The sequence below is a fragment of the Ambystoma mexicanum genome, chromosome 1q, assembly GCF_040938575.1.
Source record: "Ambystoma mexicanum isolate Mex_15411 chromosome 1q, UKY_AmexF1_1, whole genome shotgun sequence".
Taxonomy (NCBI): Eukaryota; Metazoa; Chordata; class Amphibia; order Caudata; family Ambystomatidae; genus Ambystoma; species Ambystoma mexicanum.
The window spans coordinates 1,291,445,613-1,291,471,127 of NC_090922.1; the positions used below are offsets into that span (position 1 = coordinate 1,291,445,613).

General features: G+C 48.2%; 1 protein-coding gene across 2 annotated transcripts in view; it reads left to right on the forward strand.

The window, feature by feature from the left end:
• The window catches only part of USP24 (ubiquitin specific peptidase 24), a 2,799,104-nt gene that overhangs the window by 1,305,512 nt on the left and 1,468,077 nt on the right, over window positions 1–25,515 (forward strand). For both annotated transcript variants that reach the window (XM_069642114.1, XM_069642115.1), the window contains exon 42: window positions 1,093–1,212. In XM_069642114.1, coding sequence (XP_069498215.1) covers window positions 1,093–1,212 — 120 coding nt within the window. The remainder of the gene's footprint in view (window positions 1–1,092; window positions 1,213–25,515) is intronic.

The following is a 25,515-nucleotide window of genomic DNA, read 5'->3' on the forward strand; positions in this document are numbered from 1 at the left end:
CCTTACAAGCCGGCTTGTGCAAACAACCTTTGGAAGACATCTAAACTCTTTGTCAATTTGGACCTGTGAATTAGGGGAAAGCCCTGTCTAAGGCTTATATATCCAGGTAGCTCTCCGGAGGCATCATGCACTGTCATCATCTGGCCAACAGACCGCTTCCAGGCTGGCCGAGAGCCCATTCCAGCAGAGCCATCGCATCGACGACAGTGTTTCTCTCTGGTGTTCCCCTGCTCGACATCTGCAGTGCGGCTACATGGAGGTCCACCCACACCTTCAGGAGATTCTACTGCGTCGACGAGGATTCCAGGGAGGACTCCTGGGTCGGCCAAGCAGTGCTATGCAACATGTTTGAGGTGAATCTGTTCCAGATCCTTGCCACCTCCCATGGTTGTGTATGTACTGCTATGTAATAGTATTTATGAGCATGTTAATCCATGCCAGACCCCATGCTGGAGAAAGTTACTTCACTGTTACTCCTGTTCTCCACCATGGGGCTGGCATGGATTCACATGAAAATCCTCCCTCCTTCCCCTCTGTTGCTCTTATTAGTTCTTAGTTCCACTTTAAATGCTCTACCAAATTTAAAGAAGTCCCCCAGGAGTGGAGCTTAGGGAGGGGACTGTCATTAGATGGGGCAATATGACCCAAATCACAGTGATTGGTTATAGAGGAGAAATGCAGTTTTCAGGCTAAAGCGAAACTGCTTTTCTTTTTTGACGAGGTTTCCCAGCCTGATTACAGGGAATATTTATGAGCATATGAACCCATGCCCGTAAGTAACTTGTTCTTTCCGTTACTTTCCTCCTTATGGTAACATTGGCCATGGTTTCCCAGGGGCTTATATACTTAACATTGGCACTTGGTGAGCAATTTAATTTCTAAGGCCTATGTGCCTTGTGAAAAATTCAGGTATGCACATATACATTTTTGACACCGTGTTAAATATGTTACATAGACTATGCAGTAGTACATTGTTAAATAGTCTGACTTGTAATCCGTTTATGATCATGTACCCTGCTCTTGGAAGAAAATGCAAGTGATAACTTCTTGAATCAGTGACCATATGAATTAATGTATTTCTTTATTTTTTAGTACCTGCCACCTGTTGACAGTAGGTCTGTTTCTGGATTTGTTGGATTGAAAAATGGTGGTGCTACCTGTTACATGAATGCAGTCTTCCAACAATTATATATGCAGCCAGGTCTTCCAGAGGTAAGTTCATGTATGTATGTATGTGTGTGATTGATAAAGTGTTACCTAACTGTAATCAATGGAGTACTGTAAAAAATAGTTTTTAGTTTGCCTTAAGAGTGTTTCATAAAGTCTATGCGGTGCCCCAAAAAGCTACCCAAACTGTGTGACCGTGACTAACTAGAAGGACTTTTAGGGGGTTTATCGTCAGAGAAGTAAACTTCATTTGTTGAGTAATTAATTTCAACTGTGGTGATTTAGAAGACATGTAGTCATTTAGATTAACTTAACTGATCTTAACAAAGGCAATGATGTGTTTTACTCATCTAATTATTTCTCTCAACACTTCAAATTATCTTTCAATGCTTAATTTTGAGAAGATCACAAACATTCTCTTATTTATACATAGCTAAATTGACTTTAAACACTTAACACCCCGATTCATAGTGCGGTGCACTGTGTCTTTTTGCAGTGCAAAATCACTTTACACCATGCAAAAAATGCCATGAATCAGGCCCTAAGTCACTGCAGTTTGGAACAACGGCATTAGTACTTCTCCAGCATTGCATCTTTCATAGATTCACATGCTGTTTGAATATTTCTTATCGTCATGCACGGAATCCCTGTAACATTGAAGCAGCCTCATTTGAAATGAAGAACTGTGGGCACTTTAGTGTTCTGTCATTTTGGGTAATTTACCCCTCTGCCAATAGGCAGTGCCTCCAATAGCTCCTCCCTTGGAGATGATCTTCATATTCTAACTGCAGTTTTGCGTGTGGAGCCCTCTTCAAGTTCTCTGCTTTCATTCGTCTATTTTACACAAGTTCAAGTTCTCTGCTTTCATTCGACTATTTTAGACACATTCTACAACCTTCAAGACTCTTTTAAATTGGAAAGCCGAGAGGAGTTCTTTGCTCGTCTGGGAATTTAGAACAACTCCTCCCATTTGCTGCTCCTCTACTGGACACAGACACCAGTTTCTCCCCCATGGTTTAGCCCTGTGGTGGTTTCCGCTTGCCCCACCATAACTGACTCAAAGACAAGGAAAAGTGTATTTAACGTATTTTCCAACTGCCAATTTAAAAATATTTATATTGAGGATCAGGATGCAAAGCGTCTGTATTGCCTGTATCCAGAACTGATGTAAACTATTGATCCATTTGCCACTCCGTTTTGGAAAAGGGTGAGGAAAGGAGATGCCACCTATGCTCTTTCTGCCCTGGATGAGTTGGCCCTATTGCATAAATCCTCATTGCTTAAACAGCCAGCATCGTGAACGAAGTTAATGCCGATTGCTTCGCCAACCACTCCGTTCTCTGGGCCATTTTTTTCCAAGGCACCATTGTCCGCATCACGTCATTCCCCACGAAGCTGAAACAGTTGACAGCCCTGTCAACGCCTTCCTTGTCGCTATGAATCATGTCATCCACGACTCAGGCACTGACATCTTTACCGACAGCAACAATTCTGTCGAAGATACCCTTCTCGACGGCAGTACCTTCAGCGACCACCTCGTCGACTACTGCGCAGACTCTGACACAGTCCACTCAGCCCATCATTACGTCGACGTCTGAACTTCTGCATACTTTGTCTGCTGCTGCACTCTAATCTCCAGAGAGACGGAAAGAGCGGCTCTTTACTATTAGGCCTTATTTGTTCCTCCAGACTTGCCCGGACGATCCAATGTGCCTGAAGAGTACATTTTTGAAAACGTGAATGACACAACTTTCAAGGACCTGGGAGGTCACACTAACTCTCCATGGACATTTTGTCCACTTTGCAAACACTGGTATTTGAATTGTTGTCCATTTCCCCCACCACAGGATAAGCCTCCTGTTCCATCTTTGTACGCCATCATCTCCCAATTGAAGAGAAACCTTCGGGCTCTAATTTGCAGTAGACCCCTCCCCAAGATGTTCTGACCACTCGCACTTAATTCTTAGAGTTTGATTTAATACCGGTGGATGGTGTCCAAACCGAAGGATCCCACCAAGCTTAGTAGAGCTGGCAGGGACTCTGCAATGAGACGTGACAAAATCGCGGCAAAGGGGCACACTGTCTCGTCTCTGGATGTTGATCCTCTGGCTTCTGTTTCCTGTGTAGCGGTGCAGACGGCGCCAGAGTCACAAAATAGTTCCTACCACTCCCCATAAGGATATATCTGTTGCATTTAGACAACGTTATGATGAGTAAGGGGATCTTGTCCCTTTTGCGCTGGAGCCCTTCCTCCCCAAGGAAGCAAGACTTCCCAGAGGAGTTTAATGGGGAACAGGGTGACTTGCTGGCCCTGGCAGCCGACTTGCAGAATACAAGTAGTCTGAAAACCTCGTCAGAGGCCGATATCCCTGCTGCTACCCCTGGCAAATCACAGGCCTCTTTCCAGCGCCCAATGGCGAAAGTGGTCCACACCTTAGGGCTGTCAGCCCCTTCACGTCCAAATATACAGTACGATCTGACTGACATCTTGGATGAGGTCCTAAAAAGGAGACTTTATTGCTTTTCAATTAGGCATTTGAGGGGCCAGTGATAAAACTGTTGATCCGGCGTCAGTTCTCACTGTGGACCATGACCTGGCCAAGAAGCACAGGCCGGTCCCTTCTGACCCCTTGTTTCTTTCTGCCCATGCTTCCCCAGAGATTTCAATGGTATAGGCTGCTACAGCCAACCTTACGACCACCTCTTTTCTATATTTATCCCCAGGCAGTGAAAGCAAGGGATTTTAAGCTCTTTGTCTCCAATATGTCAAAGCCTTTTACGCTTTAGCAAAATTTTCTTTTACCCTGTGGTTAGTGACGCCGAGGCTTCAGAGCACATCACTGAGGGCAGAGTTGCTGGAAGGCTTTGAGGCCCTTATTAAGGATGGCAAGGAAACCTCCCTCCAGATTTTGCAGTCTGGTTTGGACACTCCACACTGAGCGCTTCTTATAAATGTACAAATAAATAAGTAAGTACGATGACCAGCAGCACAGTCGTGTGATGGTTTTCTTAGTTTAGGACATCTGGATTTGGTACTTCATGGACTCCATCCTCAAGACAGCATTAAAGGTAATCAAGTCTCAGTGTTCCCTTCCCCAAGACTTCAACTTACCAACGTATTCTTGGTTGCAGTCTTTCAATGTTCAATACAACTCCAAAGCAACTTAACACTCCTTCTGAATAGGCTTAATGGCTCAATCAGCTTACTTCTTCTTGGTTTGCTTCAACACAGTTTTCGTCATTCACACTTAAGGGTTCCCTGTTCTAAGCGCAGTTGTCGGACCACACAGTCCACCCATTAGAGGTCACACAACCAAGAACCCTAAGGTCTTTGCCTACACAGGTTCTTCTGTATTTGCCCCTGTGTGAATAACGACACTCACTTGGATTCTCCTTGTCAGCCTCTTGGCTTTATGCAAAGGTCTCACCCTCACTTGGCTGCTTGTCAGCCCCTTGCCTTTGCCACACTGTTTCACATCTCCTTGGCAAATCCACACTGTATTCATTCATGAAGTTCACTTAATTGTGATTTTTACTCCTTTACAACTGTGCGGCCATGCTCTCTCGCAATCTTCCACTCTTTCTGCCTTGCCTCACTTTCAAACAGGCAATATCTTCTTGCCTCTTACTTTGCTTTTATACAGGCAATACTTGCACTTCATATTCATTTGCCATCTTGGTCGTAACTTTACTCATTAAAGTTTCATTCAGTTCGATATTCAATATTTGCAATCATTTGATTTGCTGCTTAATTGTCATCCAACCCGCGGCTTCGGGTTCATTTAATGAATAACATGCTGGTTTGTACATTCCGCATTCACCTTGCTTTCTCAAAGCCCCAAGGGGGGCCTCGGGTCGAGTGACTTCTCCCTTCACTCACCGGTCCCTGGCGTTCTCGTCGGGCAGCCGTGCTGTTGGTTTCGGCTCTTCCGCTGTCTTTCCTTTAAACGTGTGCCCCGGTCGCACTGATGATGCTCTTCTGTCCTCACTGGCAGCTCCTCTTTGCTTCCACCGCTGCTGGCAGCTGCTTTTCCTTTTCTTTTCCCGCATCTGCGGCTGCGTATCTCTGACCATGGATGCTCCCAAGCTTGTGATTTTGTTACAGTCTGCCTGCTTCTTGTCTCCACAGTACCCTGGGATCGTGTGTCGGTGTCCTAGCTTCCCTGCATGGCCCATCACGGCTTCCTCGTCTCAAACAGGACTCCCTTCGGGTCGGAGTGTTGCTGGTTTCCTCCCTTCTTAGACACCTACAACCACTTGACAGGTTGCAGTTGTTTGATCCCAATTGGCATTGCCTGACTACAATTCGAGTAGAACTTGTGACATGCCTGACCTTTACAGTACAGGAATCTTCCTCGCCTCAGTACTAGAGTGGTGAAATGACTTATTGGATCCCCCAGGTTTCTCACATCTCACAGGCCAGTCAGTCAGCCGATGCCACCCCATACTGTCTTGACCCCAGTGGAGGAAGACCCACCGCATACTGACACGGACACGGACACCATGGCTACTCATTTGGGCGTGTATGAAGATTGTCCCTTCTGATGGGTACCCTATGGGTACTGACAAGCCCCCCTCCACTCCCAGGGCTCTCCCACTGTATGAGATTGGCTCCTTCCACGCCATGATCTCAGGGGCGTCCAAGCTCTTTAGTCTGGTGCCAGAGGAGAAAAAGTCAGCGAAGTGGGTCCTTGAGGAAAACAGTCCTGTCGGTTCCGTTGTTGGACGACGTCTGGGAGGAAGAGTTAGCCCTTATTAAGATACCATGTTAGGCAGAATCCTGTGCAGTGCACTTAGTGACCACTACACAAAATTAAGACTAAAAGTGGCAATACAAGTTCACCTTTGGTACAAGCCTAGAGTGGTAGCAGTAGCGGAGCAGCCAGACTTCTCAAGAGCAAATGAGCAGTAGTAGAGATTACACAAAGGACCACAATTACTGCGACTCAAGCAAACACTGACTCAAGGATTTTGGTTGAAAAGTAAAAGTACATTTATTTCTAGACCATCTGTTCGTAAAACACTTCACTTCTATTAATGTAAAACCACACGTAAAATAGACTACACACAACCATTTCACTTTGTGCAGTACAATTCAAGTGTGAAACAAAGACGTTACCGGGGGGGAGAGATGCGATCTCTTTTTGACAGTAATGACAGTTCGGTCTTACTAAAGATACGCGTACCCACAGGAAGAAATGTTACCGGAGTTAAAACACACTTAGCACATGAATCAACACAAGAGAGTTGGGAATAAAAATCATAGGCAATACTTTTGTCAAGGCAGACCGAATCAGAGTACACTTTCCTACAAGTGAATAAGAGTCAATAGGCCTGCGCCAGTGTCAAGCGGAACAAGGTTCTGTTGCAGAGGATCACATGGTTCGTACAGTTCACGATTCGAGATTGCCAGGAGTACTTGCATATTGTCAAAAGGAGGAAGCAAAAGTTATAAGAGGGAAGGAAGATGAGGACAAGCCTCAGGTGAGGAGAAAGGGGTTCACCCCAGTTCCTCGAGGTTGGACACAGTACCTTATTCTTTGAAGAAGCTGGTGCCACGGCAGTTGTTCCTGGTAGTTTCCTGCAGACTCACGGTTCCTGGAGCTTCAGTCATGGGGACAAGAAGGACAACATCTGGAGTGATCTGCACTACCCAAGGATGAGGCCAGCAGCAGCGACGGTGAATAAAAGGTGCGCTCCTTTAAAACGTGAGAGGCTCTACAGATGGCTATCCGGACCACTACAGCAGTGTGCAGCGATTTCGACCAAGAAGAGGATCCTCTGCCTGTGGAAGATGAGCTGGTTAATCCCACCAAGTTCAAAGGAGAAGACTCCGGACTGGATCTTCTCTTGTCGTCGAAGGGTAGATAGCTCAGGAATGCTGCAGGGCTCCACCGGGACTTGGTAGTTGCAGCAGCCGTCTTCTTCTCCGCTTCTCTTCGGTTCCTTGCAGCTCCAGGGGCGACTGACTTCCAGCCCAAGAGTCCTGCCTTTTATGCGAAAATCCCCCATTCACACAGCCTGGCTGTCAGTCACCCAGCAGGGGGGTTGTCCGGCCCTGACAACCACCTTAGCCAATCATGACAAAGTGCGACTTGGGTTTCCAAGGATACCCTGTGCAGGGGGTGACTACACCCCTCCCTCACATTCAACCCACCTAGGCACCCAGGTGCCAAGAGAAGGCTTCTTGAGAGAAGCCCGCCAAAAGACGGTTAGCAAAGAAGGCAAACCTGGTTTGCAGCGCTAAGTAAAACACAAGAATGACTTTAACAAAAAGAAATGGCAAATAAACCCGATCGGAGCCAAAAGAGAGGGTATTTGGTCAAGCGGGTTTATGTTCAAGGCTACTATGATAGCCTGGAACAGTACCACGTTTATGTAATATAATCGCGGTAGAAAAGTTAGGGTAGAAATCAATGCCACCAGCCAAGTCTAAATGTTAAAAGAGCCAAACAAAGCTCAGAGAGGCACCGACAAAAAGGGATAGGAATTAACCCTTTCCAGTACTCCATGTAAGATGGGGTGTACTGGGTCTGTAGTTTTAAATGACTATGTAAAGTAAATGGCAACTTTACCTGTTTTCTGGGGGACAGTAGTCAGCCTCAGAAAATGGAGTCAGGGGGAAGTCTCAAAGACAACCCTGTGTTACTGCACAGAAGGTGCTGTGTAACACGCATGAAAAGTGGGGTTCATGGAGTGGTGTCCTCCAGAGCCCACTATCACTCAAACAGTAAAAATACACATGGGAAAACACATGTAAGAGTGGGAAAAAGGCTCACACTCTTACCAAATGGAAAATATAAACTCCAGAAATCCAGCAAAGCTGCTGGGGGACTCGCTAGGTGAGGGAAATTAGCCATAGAATGAGAATTCTCCCTAACACATGTACCACACCCTCCAAGAGGGACCGGCTGGAGAAGAAATATAGGGTCCTGGACTCGAGTCACAGCTGTCTCAGGTCGGAGATCTCCCCAGACTCTGTGGTGTCGGCCGCCGCCAGGAAGCACTCATTCAACTCTTCATCCTCTTCCATGGTACGCCCGAACCAGGAGGACAAGAACCTCCAGACCAGAAACGCATCATCTACACTGCAGCTTCCACCGTCAAGGCCTTAAATGCTCTTGCCATCCTGTCGCGTTACAGCGGGAAGCTTTGGTACAAGCTAGGCCCGATATTGGATTTCCTGCCAGGCGACGAGAAAGACGCCATGGCCCTTTTCCAGGAGGTTGAAATGGCTTCTGATCATGCCATCACAGTGGCTCTGGACTTCTGGTTCTGCAGATGGGGAATGGTGTGGCCTTCGCCAAGGTTGAATGTAGAGCACCAACTTCCAGATGGACTTGCAGTCCAAGGTTGTGGACATGCCCTTTGTTGGGAAACATTTGTCTGAACACAACTTTCCCTCTGTTTATGGACCCCACAAACTTTTTGGTTTTTGTTAGTGTTCTGGCCTGACATTTCCCAGTGCAGCGCAGCCCTCAGCTACACTCCACTGGGATTTTGCTTGTTGTTACGGGGAAACTGACATATCCTGGCTGTCAGTACTGAGAAACTTTTTTTCTCCTAGTCTTTTGATTTTGTTGCTCCTTTTGGTAACATTTTATCATTGCGCAAAGTACATTCTCCAGCATGGGGTCTGGCATGGATTCACATGCTCATGAATATTCCCCGTCGTCAGACCGGGAATCCTCGGTATAGAAAAAAATCAGTATCAGTTTCGTTTCTGATATGTCTTTCATAGTAGTAACCAATCACTGGTCTCTGGGTCATACTGCCCCCAGCCAATGACTGCCCTCTCCCTAAGCCCCGCCTCCGGCAGCCATCCTCAGATTTTTATTGCACGTTCAAGTGTTGGGAGTCCTCGTGCTGTAGCTCTCGAGCTTTTGCTGCGTTTTCGCGCTTTTTCAGGAGATTTTTCTCATTTTTCAGTTAAATAGAGTCTCCCTGCCACCGCGGACGGAGTCGTCTTTTAGGCCCATTGAGAAGACCCCACGAAGTCCTCGTTGGAAAAGGTGGGGGAGGGGCTGGTGGATACGCACACGACCTCTGAAGAAGAGCTCATCGAAGTTGTGGAAGAGGCCCAGCCCATCGGGAGGGATCCCGACGAGAGCGACAGTGTCGCCGACAAGGCTCTTCAAGAGCCCTCACACCCATCGTTTCCGGCACCGCAGGACACCTCGGTGGCCATTTTGTCTGCGATTCAGTCCTTATGCTTGGAGATAAGGACAAGGTTGCCCCTTCCCCCAACGGAGGAACCTGAGCCAGACCCGACGGGGGAACCGGAGCCAGGACCTTCGGAGAGTCCACCGCATAAGAGGAGGACGACGCATCCTATGCCACCTCTCCCACCTCTGCGGCCTGCTCTGCCTTCCCCCCGGTCTACTACCCATGGGGATGATACAAGCACGGACACGGCTACGACAGGTACAGATGACGACTGGTGCGACGACGGGACGTGTCCCCCGTCGCCCCCTGCTCGGGCGTCCCCGCCCGATGAGATTTTATCCTTTCATACCATGATTTCCAGGGCATCCGAGCTTTTTCAGCTCTGCCCAGAAGAAAAGAAGAAAGAAGGGTTCCTTTACCAACGGCTAAAAGGAAGACGGTCCTTGCCGAACCGCTTCTTGATGACATCTGGGATGAGGGGCTCGCCCTCCTCAAGAACCCTGCTTCAGCGCCGGCAAAGGGGGGCCGGTACGAGAAGAAGTACCGGGTCCCCGACGCTGCCCCCTTGTGCCTTCGGGCACAACCTACCCCGGATTCGGTCATTTCTGCGGCGGCAAAGAAGAAAGCTGGGGGGGCATCGGCCCCGACATCAACTTCCCCGCCGGACGGTGAGGGCAGGAAGTTGGACACGATGGGACGACGGATCATCTCATCCGCAGCAACGACTATCAAGGCGGCTAACGCCCTGGCTATCGTAGCCCGCTACGACAGGGAGTTGTGGTTCAAAATCGCCCCTCTGTTAGACTTCCTTCCGGACGCCAAAAGGGCTGAGGCCCTTGAAATCCTAAAGGAGGGGGAGATTGCTTCGGACCACGCCATCACGGTGGCGACGGACATCACCGACACCGGTTTCCGTCAGTTGGGCAACAGCGTTTGCTTGAGACGAGGATGGCTCAAGGCCACGGATTTCCGCCAGGACGTACAAACCAAGGTTCTGGACAGGCCCTTCGACGGGAGCAAACTGTTTGGAAAGGAGGTTGATGAGTCCCTTGAGGCCATCAAGACAGACACAGAGACTGCCCGGGCACTGGGAGTGCTCCAACGACGACGGCCGTGCTTTCGGAGCTCTGGAGGCAGACAAGGTGCCTCCAAGGGATCCGGCAGTGGCTCCTCCACTTACCGCCAAGCGGCAAGATCTTCGTCCCAGGAAGCCTACAGGGGACGCGGCAAGTCAGGTGGTGCCCGTCGTCTCTCGAAGACTTCCATTTCCAGATGGCTCTCCGGCTGCATCATGCACTGTCACCGGTTGGCAAACCAACAGCTGCCGGCCGTCCGAGAGCCCATTCGACCAGAGCGATCGCTGCTACCACGGCGTTCCTGTCTGGTGTGCCCCTGCTGGACATCTGCAGGGCTGCGACGTGGAGGTCGACGCACACCTTCACAAGATTCTACTGCGTCGATCGGGACTCCAGGGAGGAGTCCAGGGTCGGCCAAGCAGTGCTGCACAACCTGTTCGCCTAAGGTGAGCCTGGTGAGGAGGTAAGAGTTGCTTAATGTTGAGCCTGTTGCCACCTCCCGTGGTTGTGCATGTGTGTACTGCTATGTATTCTCTTATTCGTGAGCATGTGAATCCATGCCAGACCCCATGCTGGAGAAGGAACAAGTTACTTACCTGTAACTGTTGTTCTCCAGCATGGGTCTGGCATGGATTCACATGCGAACCCTCCCGCCTACCCCTCTGTGGCTCTTCACTTGGTCATACTGCCACTTTACGTGCTACCAAATCTGAGGATGGCTGCCGGAGGAGGGGCTTAGGGAGAGGGCAGTCATTGGCTGGGGGCAGTATGACCCAGAGACCAGTGATTGGTTATTACTAAGAAAGACAGATCAGAAACGAAACTGATACTGATTTTGTTCTATACCGAGGACTCCCGGCCTGACGACGGGGAATATTCATGAGCATGTGAATCCATGCCAGACCCATGCTGGAGAACAACAGTTACAGGTAAGTAACTTGTTCCTTACTGTTCCGCGCAATGGGGTCCTTGTGTTTTCTGACACTAGTCGCCCCTTAAGGATTTTTGGGTGACTGGACGGTATGCATATCAGCAGGCTGGTGGCAGCAAAAGCTTATGCTTTTATTTTTATGACTTTTTACTGAGCCATGCCGTGCTTGACGCGTTTGACTCATGACTGTGGCTAGTGCCCCTCATGGCCGTTATTGTCTGTTCCTTTGGACATGTTGTACTTTGCCTTTCGCCCTGGTCTTCGTGACCCAGGACTTGCTTATTTGGGCCAGTTCTTTCACAGGCTTCTGCAGGTCACGTGTGTGGGTACTGTAGGGAATCCTGTGGATCCCTCGCCAAAACCCTGCCTAGTGTCTCCTCCAGAGAGGGCAGATGCTTTCTGATCCCAATCCTGAGGGTGGGGTACTGCGAAAGGATCGCCTGGGTGTAGACGAGGCCCTGTGTAGGGAGGTGACTCCATGGGATGAGACTTGGTACTTTTCCTCCGAAAGAGATGCTTTTTATTCTATTCCGAGAGATTATAGCCTCTTGTCGTTCTAATGGGTTTCAGCCTATGGCTAAAACTAAGTTAGTAAAACCTAGGAGTAAAACATCAAAATCTGCCACATCCCCGGACAAACCTATATACTTAGATTTCCTCCCCCATATCAGAGGTGGGCTACAGAGAGTAATGAAAGTATTGCACCTTCTGTGTCACTCACAATCCCACTTATGAAAACATCAAGGGAATTAAAAACGCTGTTAAAAGTAGTAGGAAAACCGAATTTCCCTAAAATCGACTACATGTCCCACAATCCCTCAAGGACTATGATGACGAAGAGGATTGAAGAGGCATGCAGAGGTAAAGGACAGGCAAGCAGGCCTAACTACCTTTGCTAGGGTCAGGCAATAGACACCAAGGGTCTGCACCTGAAGCCAATTGGCCCATCTGAGAGGCATAAAAGGCTGCAGCAGAAAGGAGCAGGAGCTGGAAGGTCGGCAGCAGTAGGTGAAGAAGCAGAGCATGAGGCTGTCAGTTCACTAGGAAGTGTGACCACAGAAGGGACGACAGGACGAGAGAAGAGCAGGTTTCACCTGCAGGTTCTGAGTTGGTCCTCTGCTCAAAAGCCCTGTTTGGCTGTGGCTGCATTGGAAGAGACGGGGAGAAGCCAACTGTCTTTCCAGGTGCGCCTTTATTGCTCTGAATGCAGAGCTGAAGACACGTATCCACCCGATGACCGTGTGCAAAAGTAAGCCGAGCCAAGCTGGAGAAAAAGATTGTTGTTGTTGGAGGCCGGATCTGAGACACCTTTGTTGCAGAGTGCTGTTGTTCCCAAGAGTGCCTGTAGCATTAGTAGCAGAAGAAAGGAAGTTGGGAAGTGGAAGCAGCCTACAACCGCTGTGACTTTGGAGCCAGTGAATGAAGCTCTGCACTCCAAATGACAAGAAACCCTTTGTCGGTAACTGTAACCAGCTAAACTAGGACTTGCATTGAAGTAGAAGCGAGTAACTTTGTTTGTAGTTGCAGGAATTCTTCATAACAAAGGAATTGTATCACATGCTTATTCAGCACAAGCAAAAGTGCCCTTGTAGGAAGAAAACCCTTTAAATTCCCATTGTTGCATTTAAAGCATTACCAAGCGGTGGCATGTCCCTGAATTAAGATGGAGAACATTGCCGGTAATCATTCAAGAAGTAGCAGCTGACTTTCCCGAAGTGTTACAAGACTGTTTAAGATCAAATAGAGAGAGCACGTAAGAAACTGTTTGCCTACCCAGGATAAAGCAGAATGTGGCACAAATAAAGGGGAACGTCTTTAAGTAGAAGTTATCAAAGAGATTGCATGTACCTAAATTAGTTTCTAAAGAGAAACCTGACCCTTGTTGCATACAGAACAATGATTTAGCAGTTGTAGAAGTTGCTGAAGTCACAAGAAGAACAAGCATTACCCACGTCATTAGACATATTCTTTCTAAGGTGAAACCAGCTCAATTAGAATCTAAACACAAATGCTTTAAAGTTGTTGAAGCTGTTATGAACCCAGAGTCTTCTGATACAAGGGCAACAAGGTTATCCAAGGCTGGGAGAGTGGCAATACAGCTTTGGGGTAATTTCTGGAAACAAGGTGTGCATAAAGCTGGGGAAGGCAGCTGGTTGCTTGATAAAATAACTGATCAACAATCTATGAAGCTGAGAGAAAGAAGCAGTCTAGACGCCAAGACAGATTTTTGTGTTAGCTGTAAAATAGACAGAAGAGGCAAAAAGGCTGCCCTCTCTTATGGTATAAGACAGAAGTGTGCCATGCCTAACTGCAGAGGTCGAAGTATCTGCTCTAAATTGCCTAATATATTTTCAAAGTATCAAGTTGCAGCAGAAGCAGTAGAACTGTGGTTGTCTATAATTTTGTCACAACACTTTATAATGCAGCAGTAATAGGCTGTGAAGCAAAGGAGACAGCTTTCACAGTCCCATTTGTAGAAGTTGCCATGGAGAAAGCAACCCCCTGTGAAGAAGCATCCTAACAGGTTATGTTAAAGACGCTAAAGAGGTTACAAAAGAAAAATTATTGTTGAAGCAGAAGTGTTAGTTTTGTTTTGAACTGTATCATCTCTATCCTGGAAGGAGGTTATCCAGGATTACCATTGGTGTCATTTTCTTGGTGGAACTTGGAAATGGAACTATGCAACCAGTGGATTTTTTGTTTAAGTGAACTTTTGTTTCTTTGGATCTTTTCAAGAACTGATTTAAACTTCACTTTTCTTTGGGAGAAATGGGCTTTGGACATTCCTGGATCTACCCAGGACAAGCAGAAGTCATCCAAGCGACTGGTTGTTTGTTATTGTTTCATTTATGTTGTTTATGCTTTGTTTCAACGGTTTTCTTTTGTTTAGTGTTGTTAGGCAGAACTATATGCAGTACCCTTTGGGAACACCACACACAAGACTACAAGTGACAGTACAATTTCACCTCTGGTACAAGCCTATAATACACATTTAAAGTGGTAGAAGTAGCAGAGCAGCCAGACTTATCTCAAGAGTAAGTGAGCAGTATCAAATAGTTACACAAAGGACAGCAATTACTATGATTTAGGCAAACACTGACTCAAGTAAAAGAATATACATTTATTTCACTCTTCAGTTGTATAACATTAAACAATTATAAGCAGTCTAAAAATCACTCTCTTAATACACCACAACACTTCCCTTAAATTCCAGACAAGTTAAGCTCACACAATGAAGTGGGAGCAAAATGGCACTCCAGCAATTTAAAAGGGAGGGAAAGACAAAAGTTAACAGAAATGGATCCACACCAACAGGTAAGTACTCCGGGCAAGCAAACAAGAGCGACTACAATGATAAAATTAGATAGAAAAGGCTTAGGGCCAAAGTCAATGGTTCAAAAGTCTTTTGCTCAAGATAATACAGTTCAGGGTAGTTTGCGGTAAAGTTTGTGGCACGTCTTGCAGACAAGGTTGGTTGGTAGAAAAGTTAGTTCAAAGAGAAGAGAAGGACAAGCCCTCGGATTGCAGAAAGATTTCAAACACTTTCACAGAGGCTGAACGAAACGAACAACCTGATTTGCACAGTACCTTAAAACGGAGAGGGGGGCTGTAGCTGAGGCAGACGTTCCTGCAGGCTCACGGTTCCTGAAGCAACTGTTGGACTGATCAGAAGTAGGAAGACTGGAGGGTCCTGCACTACCCAGGGAAGAACCCAGCAGCAGAGCCAAGCACGAATAAAAGGTGCGCTCCTTAAAACCCAAGCAATGTCCGACCTTTCCTGGCTATCGGGCCCACTGTAGCTCTGTACAGCAAATTCAACCAGAGGAGGGGTCCTGACTTGCAGTTTGGGTGAACTGGTTGGTCCCACCAGCTCAAGGGAAGAAGTTTCCTGGAGGATCTTCTCTGTCGTCAGATTCTGGAGATTTGGACCTGCAGCAGGGCTTCAGCGGGCTGTTCAGTCGTTGTAGGGGTCCTCTTCTTCCAGTTCCTCGTTGGTTCTTTCGTTCCAGTGGCGACTCTGCTCTACCAGTCCCAGAGACCTGCTTTTTATGCGGTTTTCCCCCATTCATACAGCCTGGCTGTCATTCACACAGCAGGGCTGCTGGCCTGGCAAGGCCAGTCCCCCTAGCCAATCAGACAGGAGTGCGACCTGGGTTACCAAGGGAACCCATGGCAGGGGTCCTAAAACCCCTCCCTGACATCCTGCCTACCCAGACTCTCAGGCACCCAAAGGAGGGCTTCGGTGTGGAAGCCCGCGAAAAAGCAATTAACAAAGGGATCAAACCTGGTTTGGCGTGCGGAGTAAAACACCAGAAAGACTTTAACAAAAAGAAATGGTGAATAAACCCGGCCGGAGCCAAAATAATCCGGAGCCAAAATAAAATCTATTTGGTTAAGCAGGTTTATGTTTGAGGCTAATATAGCCTAATAAATTACCACGTTTATATAAGATAATCACGGTAGAAAAGTTAGTATAGATACAACTGCCACCAGCCAAATCTTAATGTAAAGGGAGCGAAACAATGCCCCAGGAGGCACAGACAAAAATGGATAAGAATTAACCCTTTCCAATACTCCATGGATGATAGGGTGTACTGGGTATGTGGTTTAAAGTGACTAAGGTAAAGTTAATAGCAACTTTACCCTTTTCTGGGGGACTTCAGTCAGCCCCAGAAAATGGAGTTGGTGTGAAGTCTCAAAGACAACCCTGTGTCACTGCACTGAAGGTGCTGTGTAACACACATGAAAAATATGGTGCCCTGGAGTAGGTGAGGCTCCAGTGCCCAAGATCACACAAAAAGTAGAAACACACATAGCAACACACATAGCAAAACACATGTAAGAGTGGGAAAAAAGGCTCACACTCTTACCAGGTGAAATAAATAAATTCTAGAAAGACAGCAAAGCTGCTGAGGGACTCAGTAGGTAAGGGAAATCAACCATTTATGATAATTCTCCCTAACAAGTGTGAGGGCCAGTTTTGTGTATGCCAGGAAATTTTCCCCTGGATCCTAGACTAGTTAGGGAAATCACTGGTAGAGTAGGCTTAGTTAGGTTTTCTTTGCAATTTTTGTATAAAATAAAATGTCAAACGCGGAGGAAACCAAAAGCAGTTGTCTGCATCGCATTCCTGACCCCTCACAGTACCCATGAAGTGGGTTGGGACTTTCTGTCCCAATCCACACTACTGGCCCCAGACTGTTTGGTGTTCACGAGAACATGAGAACCACAGTGGTCCCTGATTGGCCCACTGATGGTGTGCATGAGTGGGACAGACCTCATAATTGGCTGACCAGGTGCAAGCACTCACCAGACTTTTAAATATGAGGAGGGGTCCTGAATGCACACCAAGAGATCAGCAACAGTTCCAAATGGACCTGCAGACGGAGCCAAGTATCCAGAGGATCCGAGCAGATCCAAGGACTATCTGGAACCACGCAGAAGGTGGTTGGCACCCTGAGCCTGCTGTTGTCCCGGTAGAGCCCTGCTTTGCACTATATTTCAGAAGACCTGCAGAAGGTGCTTCAATTCTTTTTGAGTGGTGTGACCAATCACTCTCTCTGCCTTCTGGTTGCCCTGCAAAAGAGCCCGTTCGGAAGTGTCCTAGGCTATTCTATTCAGTGGACTGTCCAGTTCAAACTCTGGCCACTGTGTAGGGAGCTGCCCGGTGTCGAGTTTTCACTCGATACTTAGGGGAATCCTAACTTGCACTGTATAGCACCTTTTCACTAAATGTTGTTGTCCTATCTGCTTATGACCCCGTGAGAGAAGGCTGTGTCAGATTACAAGAGTTTGGTGCCTCTGCGTCACTGTGCGACAGTGATGGTCTTTGAAAGCGGTTTTCCCACGTTCCTTCTTGTGCCCTGGCACCAGCTGCATCAGTGTTTTCTTTGTTCTTCAACCAAATCGAGAGATACATCTCCTGTTGCAAACCGGACCATCATCTGCACCCGCAGCGCCTGTGCACTTTGAAGCCGAACCAAGGGCAGGAAATCAAACCTCTGATGACCCCTCCCAGACCTGCCAAGTTTGGACCAAAACCAAGCTGAGGGCGGCGAGTACTGAATCCACTTAACAGTAGCCCCTTGTTCATCCATTGCATTTTACACATGCAGGATCTCTGGTGGTCCTTGGGTGGCCCTGCTTCCTAAAGCCATAGGAAAGTTGGTAATGGCTTTGTTCATCGCAGCAAATCCTCCCATGACTCTTGGAACTTGTTTTCACCCTTCAGAATTTTGTCTCTAACTTTTCCAGTCCTCTAAAAAGGTACTTTGTGACATTTAGGCATGGCTGAGCAATTTTACGCGCGCATTGAACATTGAGCACAATCCTCCATTCATCGTAGGGCTGGACTTATAAAGTTCGTTTTTTTTTCTTCTGAAGTCTGTCAATGCTCTGAAAGCTTGCCCTTTGCAGGTATTGGCGGAGTTATTAACTTGATCGCATTGACTCCAGTGATGTATATATTTTACATAGTGTGGTGTGTGTGGTATTTTGCAATTGCTTTTCATTATTCATTTTTATTTATTCATGGGCCTAATAGTATATTTTCGTATACTAATGGTAATTCTTGGTGTTTTACTGTGTGTGTTCATTGAGGACCTCTAATCACCCTCATTCCTCTTGAGATTTAGCATTGGCTGCTCTCCAAGCTACCATGAATTGGTCTGGGCATCTTCCCAAAAGTGTCCCCTGTTTCACTAACAATGGTGACCTCCTAAACATCTGTTCATCAGGCCAAAGTTTAGAAATCCATTCGAACAGCATTTGATTGAGACAATTTGTTTAGGAAGGCAGTTGATGAGACGCTACATAGAGTTGGCACCCTATGGCAAAGGAGATCATCCTTTCGTTCCCCATGAGTAAGCGCCTCTGCTCTCCTGCGCCACTAACCAGGAAGCCTACAGTGGCTGCTCTGACGCTTGCGGCAGCGGGGGCCAGCGTCGTTGTCCACAGGCCAGGATGCAGACGCCCAAGCAGGCCTGAAACGCCCATTAGCCTGAGAACCCACATCTGCACCCCTGTGGGACACTTTTGCACCCCAGTAGCATGCCGGGTATCGAACTTTGTCAAACAGTGGAAAAACATCACCACTGACGAATGGGTGCTGGACGTTCTTCTGCAAGGGCACGCCTTGTAATTGAACACAGGTGCCCTCATGTTCCTCCTATAGCGCATCAAGAACGCCACATGACCCAACTGCTACAGGAGGTTCAAGGCATGTTGAGAAAAGGGGCAATAAAGCCTACCCCTCTGCGCCTTCGGTACTCTGCAGTGTACTCCATATACATTCTGGTACGAAATAAGTCTGGAGGGTGGTGGCCGATCCTAGACTTAAGATGCCTCAACAAGTACTTAAAGTCCCAGAAGTTCAGGATGGACACGCTGCAGCACATGCTCGACGAGCTGGAGGAAAGGAATGTTCTGTCGACTCTGGACCTGGAGGACGCATAGCTTCACATCCCCATTCACCAAAAACATTGTAAGTTCATGCGTTTTGTGCTCCAGGGACGCCACTACCACTTCAGGGCCCTGCCCTTCAACCTGAAATCAGCCCCCAGGGTGTACACAAAATGCTTGTCCCCGTTGGCTGCGCATCCACGCAGCAAGGGGCTACACGTCTACCCTTGTCTGGACGACTGGCTCATTTGCACCCGCTTCCATGCGCTGGCTACTCAGCAAACCGTGGAGACCATATACCTTCTGACTTCATTCAGAATCTACGTCAACTATCCAAAGTCCTGTTCGAAGCCATCGTAGAACGCTCTGTTGCTGGGTGCCAGTCTCATCACGGTTGCATGTCAGGTGACCCCCTTGGAGGAGAGGGGCGAATGCCATCCTAAGGACAGTTCAGTGGCTGTCAGCAGTGTCTATCGCAACAGTCTGATTCATCAATTCTCTGTTCGGGATGATTTATTCCTGCATCCCTCTGGTCCCCTTTTACAAACTCTACAGGAGTTTCTAAATGCCAGTCGGCAGCAGGCCACAGGCACTTGGATAGACAAGATCTCCCTCAATCTGGATTCCTGCAGGTTCTGCAGTAGCAGGCAGTGCGTCCGCATCTCACTCAAGGAGCACCCTTTTGGATTCCACCATACCAGGTCACGGTCACCACGGATGCCTCCCTAGAGGGTTGGGGAGCCCACACAGAACAGTCGCACACAGGAGGGCTCTGGCTCCCATAAGAGGTTCTGGGCTCTCAAGTCCTTCCAGCCTCAGCTACAGGGGACGGTAGTGCAAATCCACCTCACCACCATGTTCTGCATACGGAAACGGGGTGGGACGCGCTCCTCAGCTTCCTCCCTGGAAGCGCAGTCCCTGTGGCGCTAGACTATTCTTCAGGACATGTTCCTCGTTCCCTTTCCCCTGGCAGGCATTAAGAACAGCACTGCAGACTCGCTCAGCATGGAGCTGCAGTCCTGCCATGAGTGGGAACTTCAAAAGGCCCTTGTATCCTAGCTCTTCAGTAGGTGGGGTCTTCCCCAGATGAACCTCTTCGCAATAGCGGCCACCTCCAAGTGGCAGACGTTTCTCAGCAGGTACCCCTCAGCCGATGAACCTGTGGGGATGTTTTCTTGTTCTCGTTGGATGGGCTCTACCTTTACGCCTTCCCTCCGTTTCCGCTACTGCTACTTGTGATCAGCACACTCAGACGTTGCCATTGCCGGATGCTCCTTGTCACCGGGGTGGCCGCAGCAGATTTGGTACCCAGACCTGCTGCATCTTTCAGTGTCTCCGTCCATCCGACTGCCTCCACTTCTAGATCTTCTCTCTAAAGAAAACTGAACGAACTGCACGACGAGCCAGCATCGCTGAGCCTCACGGCCTGGCTCCTGCAGCCCTAGCGTTTGTGCACTATTCTTTACTGGTACAGTGCAAGAAGATCTTGGCCAAGGCCAGAGCTTCCTCTTTTGTCGTGTAACAACCAAAAATGGAAGCTCTTCACAGTGTGGTGCAGGACTGAGAAAATTACACCTCTGCGGGTGACAGCTCTGCAGGTCCTCCCTGACCTGCTTTCACTGGCCAAAGCTGGGGTGGCCCACACCTCTATCAAACTTCATCTGTCTGCCATTTCCTGATGCACTCGAATGCCAGGCAAGCACTCACTCTGGTCTCAAAGGCTCATGAAGGAGTTTCTCAAAGGCCTCTTCAGGACTTTACGGCCAATGAAGGCCATTACCGCGGCTTGGGAGCTCAAGATGGTTTTGACTAAGCTCAAGCAGCCTACATTTGAACCATTGCATCAGGCCCCTCTGAGGATTCTCTCGTTGAAGACTGCTTTCTTGGTGACTGTGATTCTGGAAATGCATTGGAGGGACAGGGCCTCCATGCCCTTGTCCTGTACTCCTTTATGTATGTTCTGTGTTGTTTTCTGCACAGGAGTCAAGTTGGGACTCCTCGCAGTGCAGCTCTTCCTCTTTTTGGTTGTGGTGAACAGAGACCCGTGGGATACCCTTATGGCACTCAAGGGTGGGGGGTAAAATGCTGTACCCCTAGTGTATGTTTTTGGACACCTTTGTGTTGCCCACAGAGCAGTGTATGCTCTGGTGGCAGCTCCATGCTGAATTTGACAGGTGCTCTGGGTATCCTCCATTTTTGGATACCCAAGCCCTGCGATAGGAAAGAGTGGATTCCTGATAGAAGGCAAGATGGCCCCTGTGGCCTCTTGGTTTCTATTGCTGGTTGCCTTGTTTTTTTTCTTGTTGTTTTAAAAAAAATGTTTATGGTTAAAAAGAAACCCTTTACAAAAGTTACTCTTATAAAATTAACAAAAAGGAAAATAGATCTAATAAATACAATATCATCAGTATAAACAAATGAAAAGGAATACAAATATTTTGACAAATGCAGATTAATAACAGATGATAAACATAGTTTCCAATTACTTTACAAGAAATACCAATTTCATTTACTCTATATAAAACATTTTTACTTCATAAACCGTAATATTTCCGCTTCAATCTTCTTTAACAATTGTACCAAAGCAAAGATTAAGGCTTTTTAATTTCCTCGCATCATCCTATTCCACAATGAGTCTGGACAGTCGACAGGTTCAATTTTAGTGAACCTTATTAGCAAAATAGTTCTTAGTACTTTAAAATGAGGACATTCCAATATGAAATGCTTGAGGGTTTTTTCAGGTTCCTTACAATTTCTTTTCCCCAATTCCTCGTCCTTTCGGGCGTATGAAATTGATTCCTTTTAATATCCATATAGTACATACGGGTCACATTAAAAGGGAAGATAGCCAAATAAGAACAGCACCCTTCCGTTTTTTGGGAATATCTAGCATATTCTTTGTAGGCACTATACTTCTCCAGCATGGGGTCTGGCATGTATTCACATGCTCATGAATATTCCCCGTCGTCAGGCTGGGAATCCTCAATAAAGAAAGAAATCAGTTTCACTTCAGAACTGTCTTTCTTCTAACAACCTATCACTGGTCTCTGGGTCATACTGCTCCCAGCCAATGACTGCCCTCTACCTAAGCCCTTCCTCTGGCAGCCATCTTCAGATTTTTACCGCATGTTAGAGTGATGGGAGTCCTCGTGATTAGTTCTCTGGCTTTTTATTGCGTTTTGCACTTTTTCCAGAGTTTGCTCTGCTTTTTTCGGTCAATCGAGCCTCAAGCTCCATCGATCCATCATCCGATTAACAGGGACCCGTTTTCAGATTCTCCATTGCCCCTCAAGGGCGAATTTTTCATCGAGTTAAGATTCCAGAAGATTCTTTGAGGCCCTCTCCGCATGGACATGGCAGAGGAGATGGAAGGCTTGACTTCTCTGTTCTGGGTTTGCCCAGGATGCGGCCTATGGAACATCTACTTGGCCGATGGGCATTCCCTGTGCCTCTATTTCCTACATTCGGACCAAACGCATGTGGGAGATGACTGCGTTTTGCAAGAAGTTGGCCCACCGCACCGTTAAGGATCGGCGCAGGCGGCTCACAGAGTGGCTCCAGGCCAAGGCCCCTGCTACGGGTGAGCCCCGGCAGCATGCCTCCCCCAGCCACAAGAAGAAATCTGAGCAGTCTTCTAAGACATTTGTGGGCACTCCAGCAACGGGGGCCCAACATAAGGACAAGCACCGCGAGGCCGCGACCACCGTTGCGACTGGCTCCTCGGCAGCCAGGGCGAGCACGGTGTCTCCATCACCTTCGCATGCGAGCCAACGCTCCAATTCGGCTAAAAAGTGAGTTTGACCACCCGGGCAAGCTTCTGGAGAAGCCCCGGACGGACCAGACAGAGAACCAAGGGGGAGTGGGGCGCTGTCCCTCCCTCCCAACCTCCCTCCCTTCCTCTCTACCTCCCTCCCTCCCTCCCAAGGTGAAGGCCTGAGGAGCGACCAAGGTCGTGAAGGCCCAGATTCACCCGGCGAAGCCTTCCATAGAACGAGTGGTGGCGTCCCTAATGAAGGCTGCGGAGTTGCAAGGTGCGGCCCCCAAGATGAGAGTTTCCCTGCCTGCCAGGAGGGAATTGTCTTTTCAGCCCATAGGGAAGACGCCAGAGAAGGCGATGCCCACCATCTCCAAAGAAACAGTCTCCCATGGTCGAAGAGAAGGGGGGCACGGTAGTCCTGCAGGGCACGGACATCTCCTCTGAGGAGAGCTTTCTTCTCTCCAGACCATTTTGCAACAGAAGTTCGTCGAGGCCACGACGAGGGAGACTTCGAGAGTGGCGACGAGACCGACGAAGAGGAGCAGGGCGCAGAGGATTTGGATGACTCTACACTGCTGCCACAATCGCTCCCACTCCTGTCACCTCAGCAACCGCCCCAGCAACCACCTCAACTCCCAGCGGACATTTCGGTGGACATTCTCCAGGCACTGCACACCTTGTGCTCAGAGAGCCGGGCAAGAATGCCCCTTCCGCTGGCGGGAGACCCCGCGGCACCTGGGCCATCAGGCGAACCCCCAGTCAAGAAGAGGAGATTTCACCATCCACTGCCTTGTCACGCTTCACCACCCTCCCCCCGCCGAGGGATGAGACGGATCCAGGGATGACGATGACCAGCACGGATGACGACGGCGGAGGGTTAGGAGACCTCCCGTCCCCGCTGCCCAGGTCCTCACAGCCCAACGAGATGGGCTCGTTCCACGCCATGATCTCCAGGGCCTCAGAACTGTTTCAGCTAGTCCCAGAGGAGAAGAAGAAAGAAGGTTTCCTGTACCAAGGCCGCAAGGCTAAGAGGAAGACTGTGCTTTCAATTCTGCTCTTGGACGACATTTGGGACGAAGGTCTCTCACTGATTAAGAATCCGTACTCGGCCCCGGCGAAGAGGGACCAATATGAGGAAAAAATGCAGGGTGCCGGACTCTAGACCCAAGTGTTTCAGATCCCAGCCTTGCCCGGATTCGGTGGTCTCAGCGGCGACGAGGAAGAAATTGCCATTAACTTTACCTTAGTCACTTTAAATCACAGACCCAGTACACCCCATCTTCCATGGAGTATTGGCAAGGGTTAATTCTTATCCCTTTTTGTCTGTGCCTCTTGGGGCATTCTTTCGCTCCCTTTACATTAAGACTTGGCTGGTGGCAGTGGTATCTACCCTAACTTTTCTACCGCGATTATCTTATATAAACGTGGTAATGTTTTAGGTTATTATGTTAGCCTCAAACATAAACCCGCTTGACCAAATACATTTTATTTTGGCTCCGGCAGGGTTTATTCACCATTTATTTTTGTTAGTCGTTCTTGTGTTTTACTCTGCTCGCCAAACCAGGTTTGGTCCCTTTTGTTCATCGCTTTTTCGCGTGCTTCCACACAGAAGCCCTCTTTTAGGCACCTGAGAGGCTGGGTAGGCAGGATGTGAGGGAGGGGTTTTAGGACCCCTGCCATGGGTTCCCTTGGTAACCCAAGTCACACTCCTGTCTGTTTGGCTAGGGGGACTGGCCTTGCCAGGCCAGCCACCCTGCTGTGTGATTGACAGCCAGGCTGTATGAATGGGGGGAAAACTGCATAAAAAGCAGGTCTCTGGGACTGGAAGAGCAGAGTCGCCACTGGAACGAAAGAACCAACAAGGAACCGGAAGAAGAGGACCCCTACAAGGACTGACCCACCCAGTGAAGCCCTGCTGCAGGTCCCAATCTCCAGAATCCGACGACAGAGAAGATCCTCCAGGAAACTTCTTCCCTTGAGCTGGTGGGACCAACCAGTTCACCCAAACTGCAAGCCAGGACCCCTCATCTGGTCCAATTCGCTGTACAGAGCTACAGTGGGCCGGATACGCAGGAAAGGTCAGGCCCTTCTTGGGTTTTAAGGAGCACACCTTTATATTCGTTGCTTGGCTCTGCTGTTGGTTTCTTTTCTGGGTAGTGCAGGACTCCCCAGTCTTCCTACTTCTGATCAGTCCGACAGTCGCTTCAGGAACCGTGAGCCTGCAGGAACTACCAGGAACGTCTGCCTCAGCTACAGCCCCCTCTCCGTTTTAAGGTACTGTACAAATCCCGTTGGGCGTTTCGTTCAGCCGCGGTGAAAGTGTTTGAAATCTGAGGGCTTGTCCTTTTCTTCTCTTTGAACTAACTTTTCTACCAACCAGCCTCGTCCGGAAACCATGCCACGAACTTTACCGCAAACTACCATGAACTGTATTATCTTGAGTAAAAGACTTTTGAACCATTGACTTTGGCCCTAAGCCTTTTTTATCTGATTTTATCATTGTAGTCTCTCTTGTTCGCTTGCCCTGAGTACTTACCTGTTGGTGTGGATACATTTCTGTTAACTTTTGTCTTTCCCTCCCTTTTAAATTGCTTGAGTGCCATTTTGCTCCCACTTCATTTTGTGAGCTTAACTTGTCTGGAATTTAAGGAAAGTGTTGTGGTGTATTAATAGTGATTTTTAGACCGCTTATAATAGTGTAATGTTAAACAACTGAAGAGTGAAATAAATGTACATTCTTTTACTTGAAAACTTTGAGTCTGTCAATCATAGTAATTGCTGTCCTTTGTGTAACTATTTGATACTGCTCACTTACTCTTGAGATAAGTCTGGCTGCTCCGCTACTGCTACCACTTTAACTGTGTAGTACCGGCTTGTACCAAAGGTGAAATTGTACTGTCACTTGTAGTCTTAATTGTGTGTGGTGTTCCCAAAGGGTACTGCATATAATTCTTCCTAACACTGGACTGCCTTCCCGATGACAAGAGAGCGGAAGCGTGAGAGATCCTGCAGGAGGG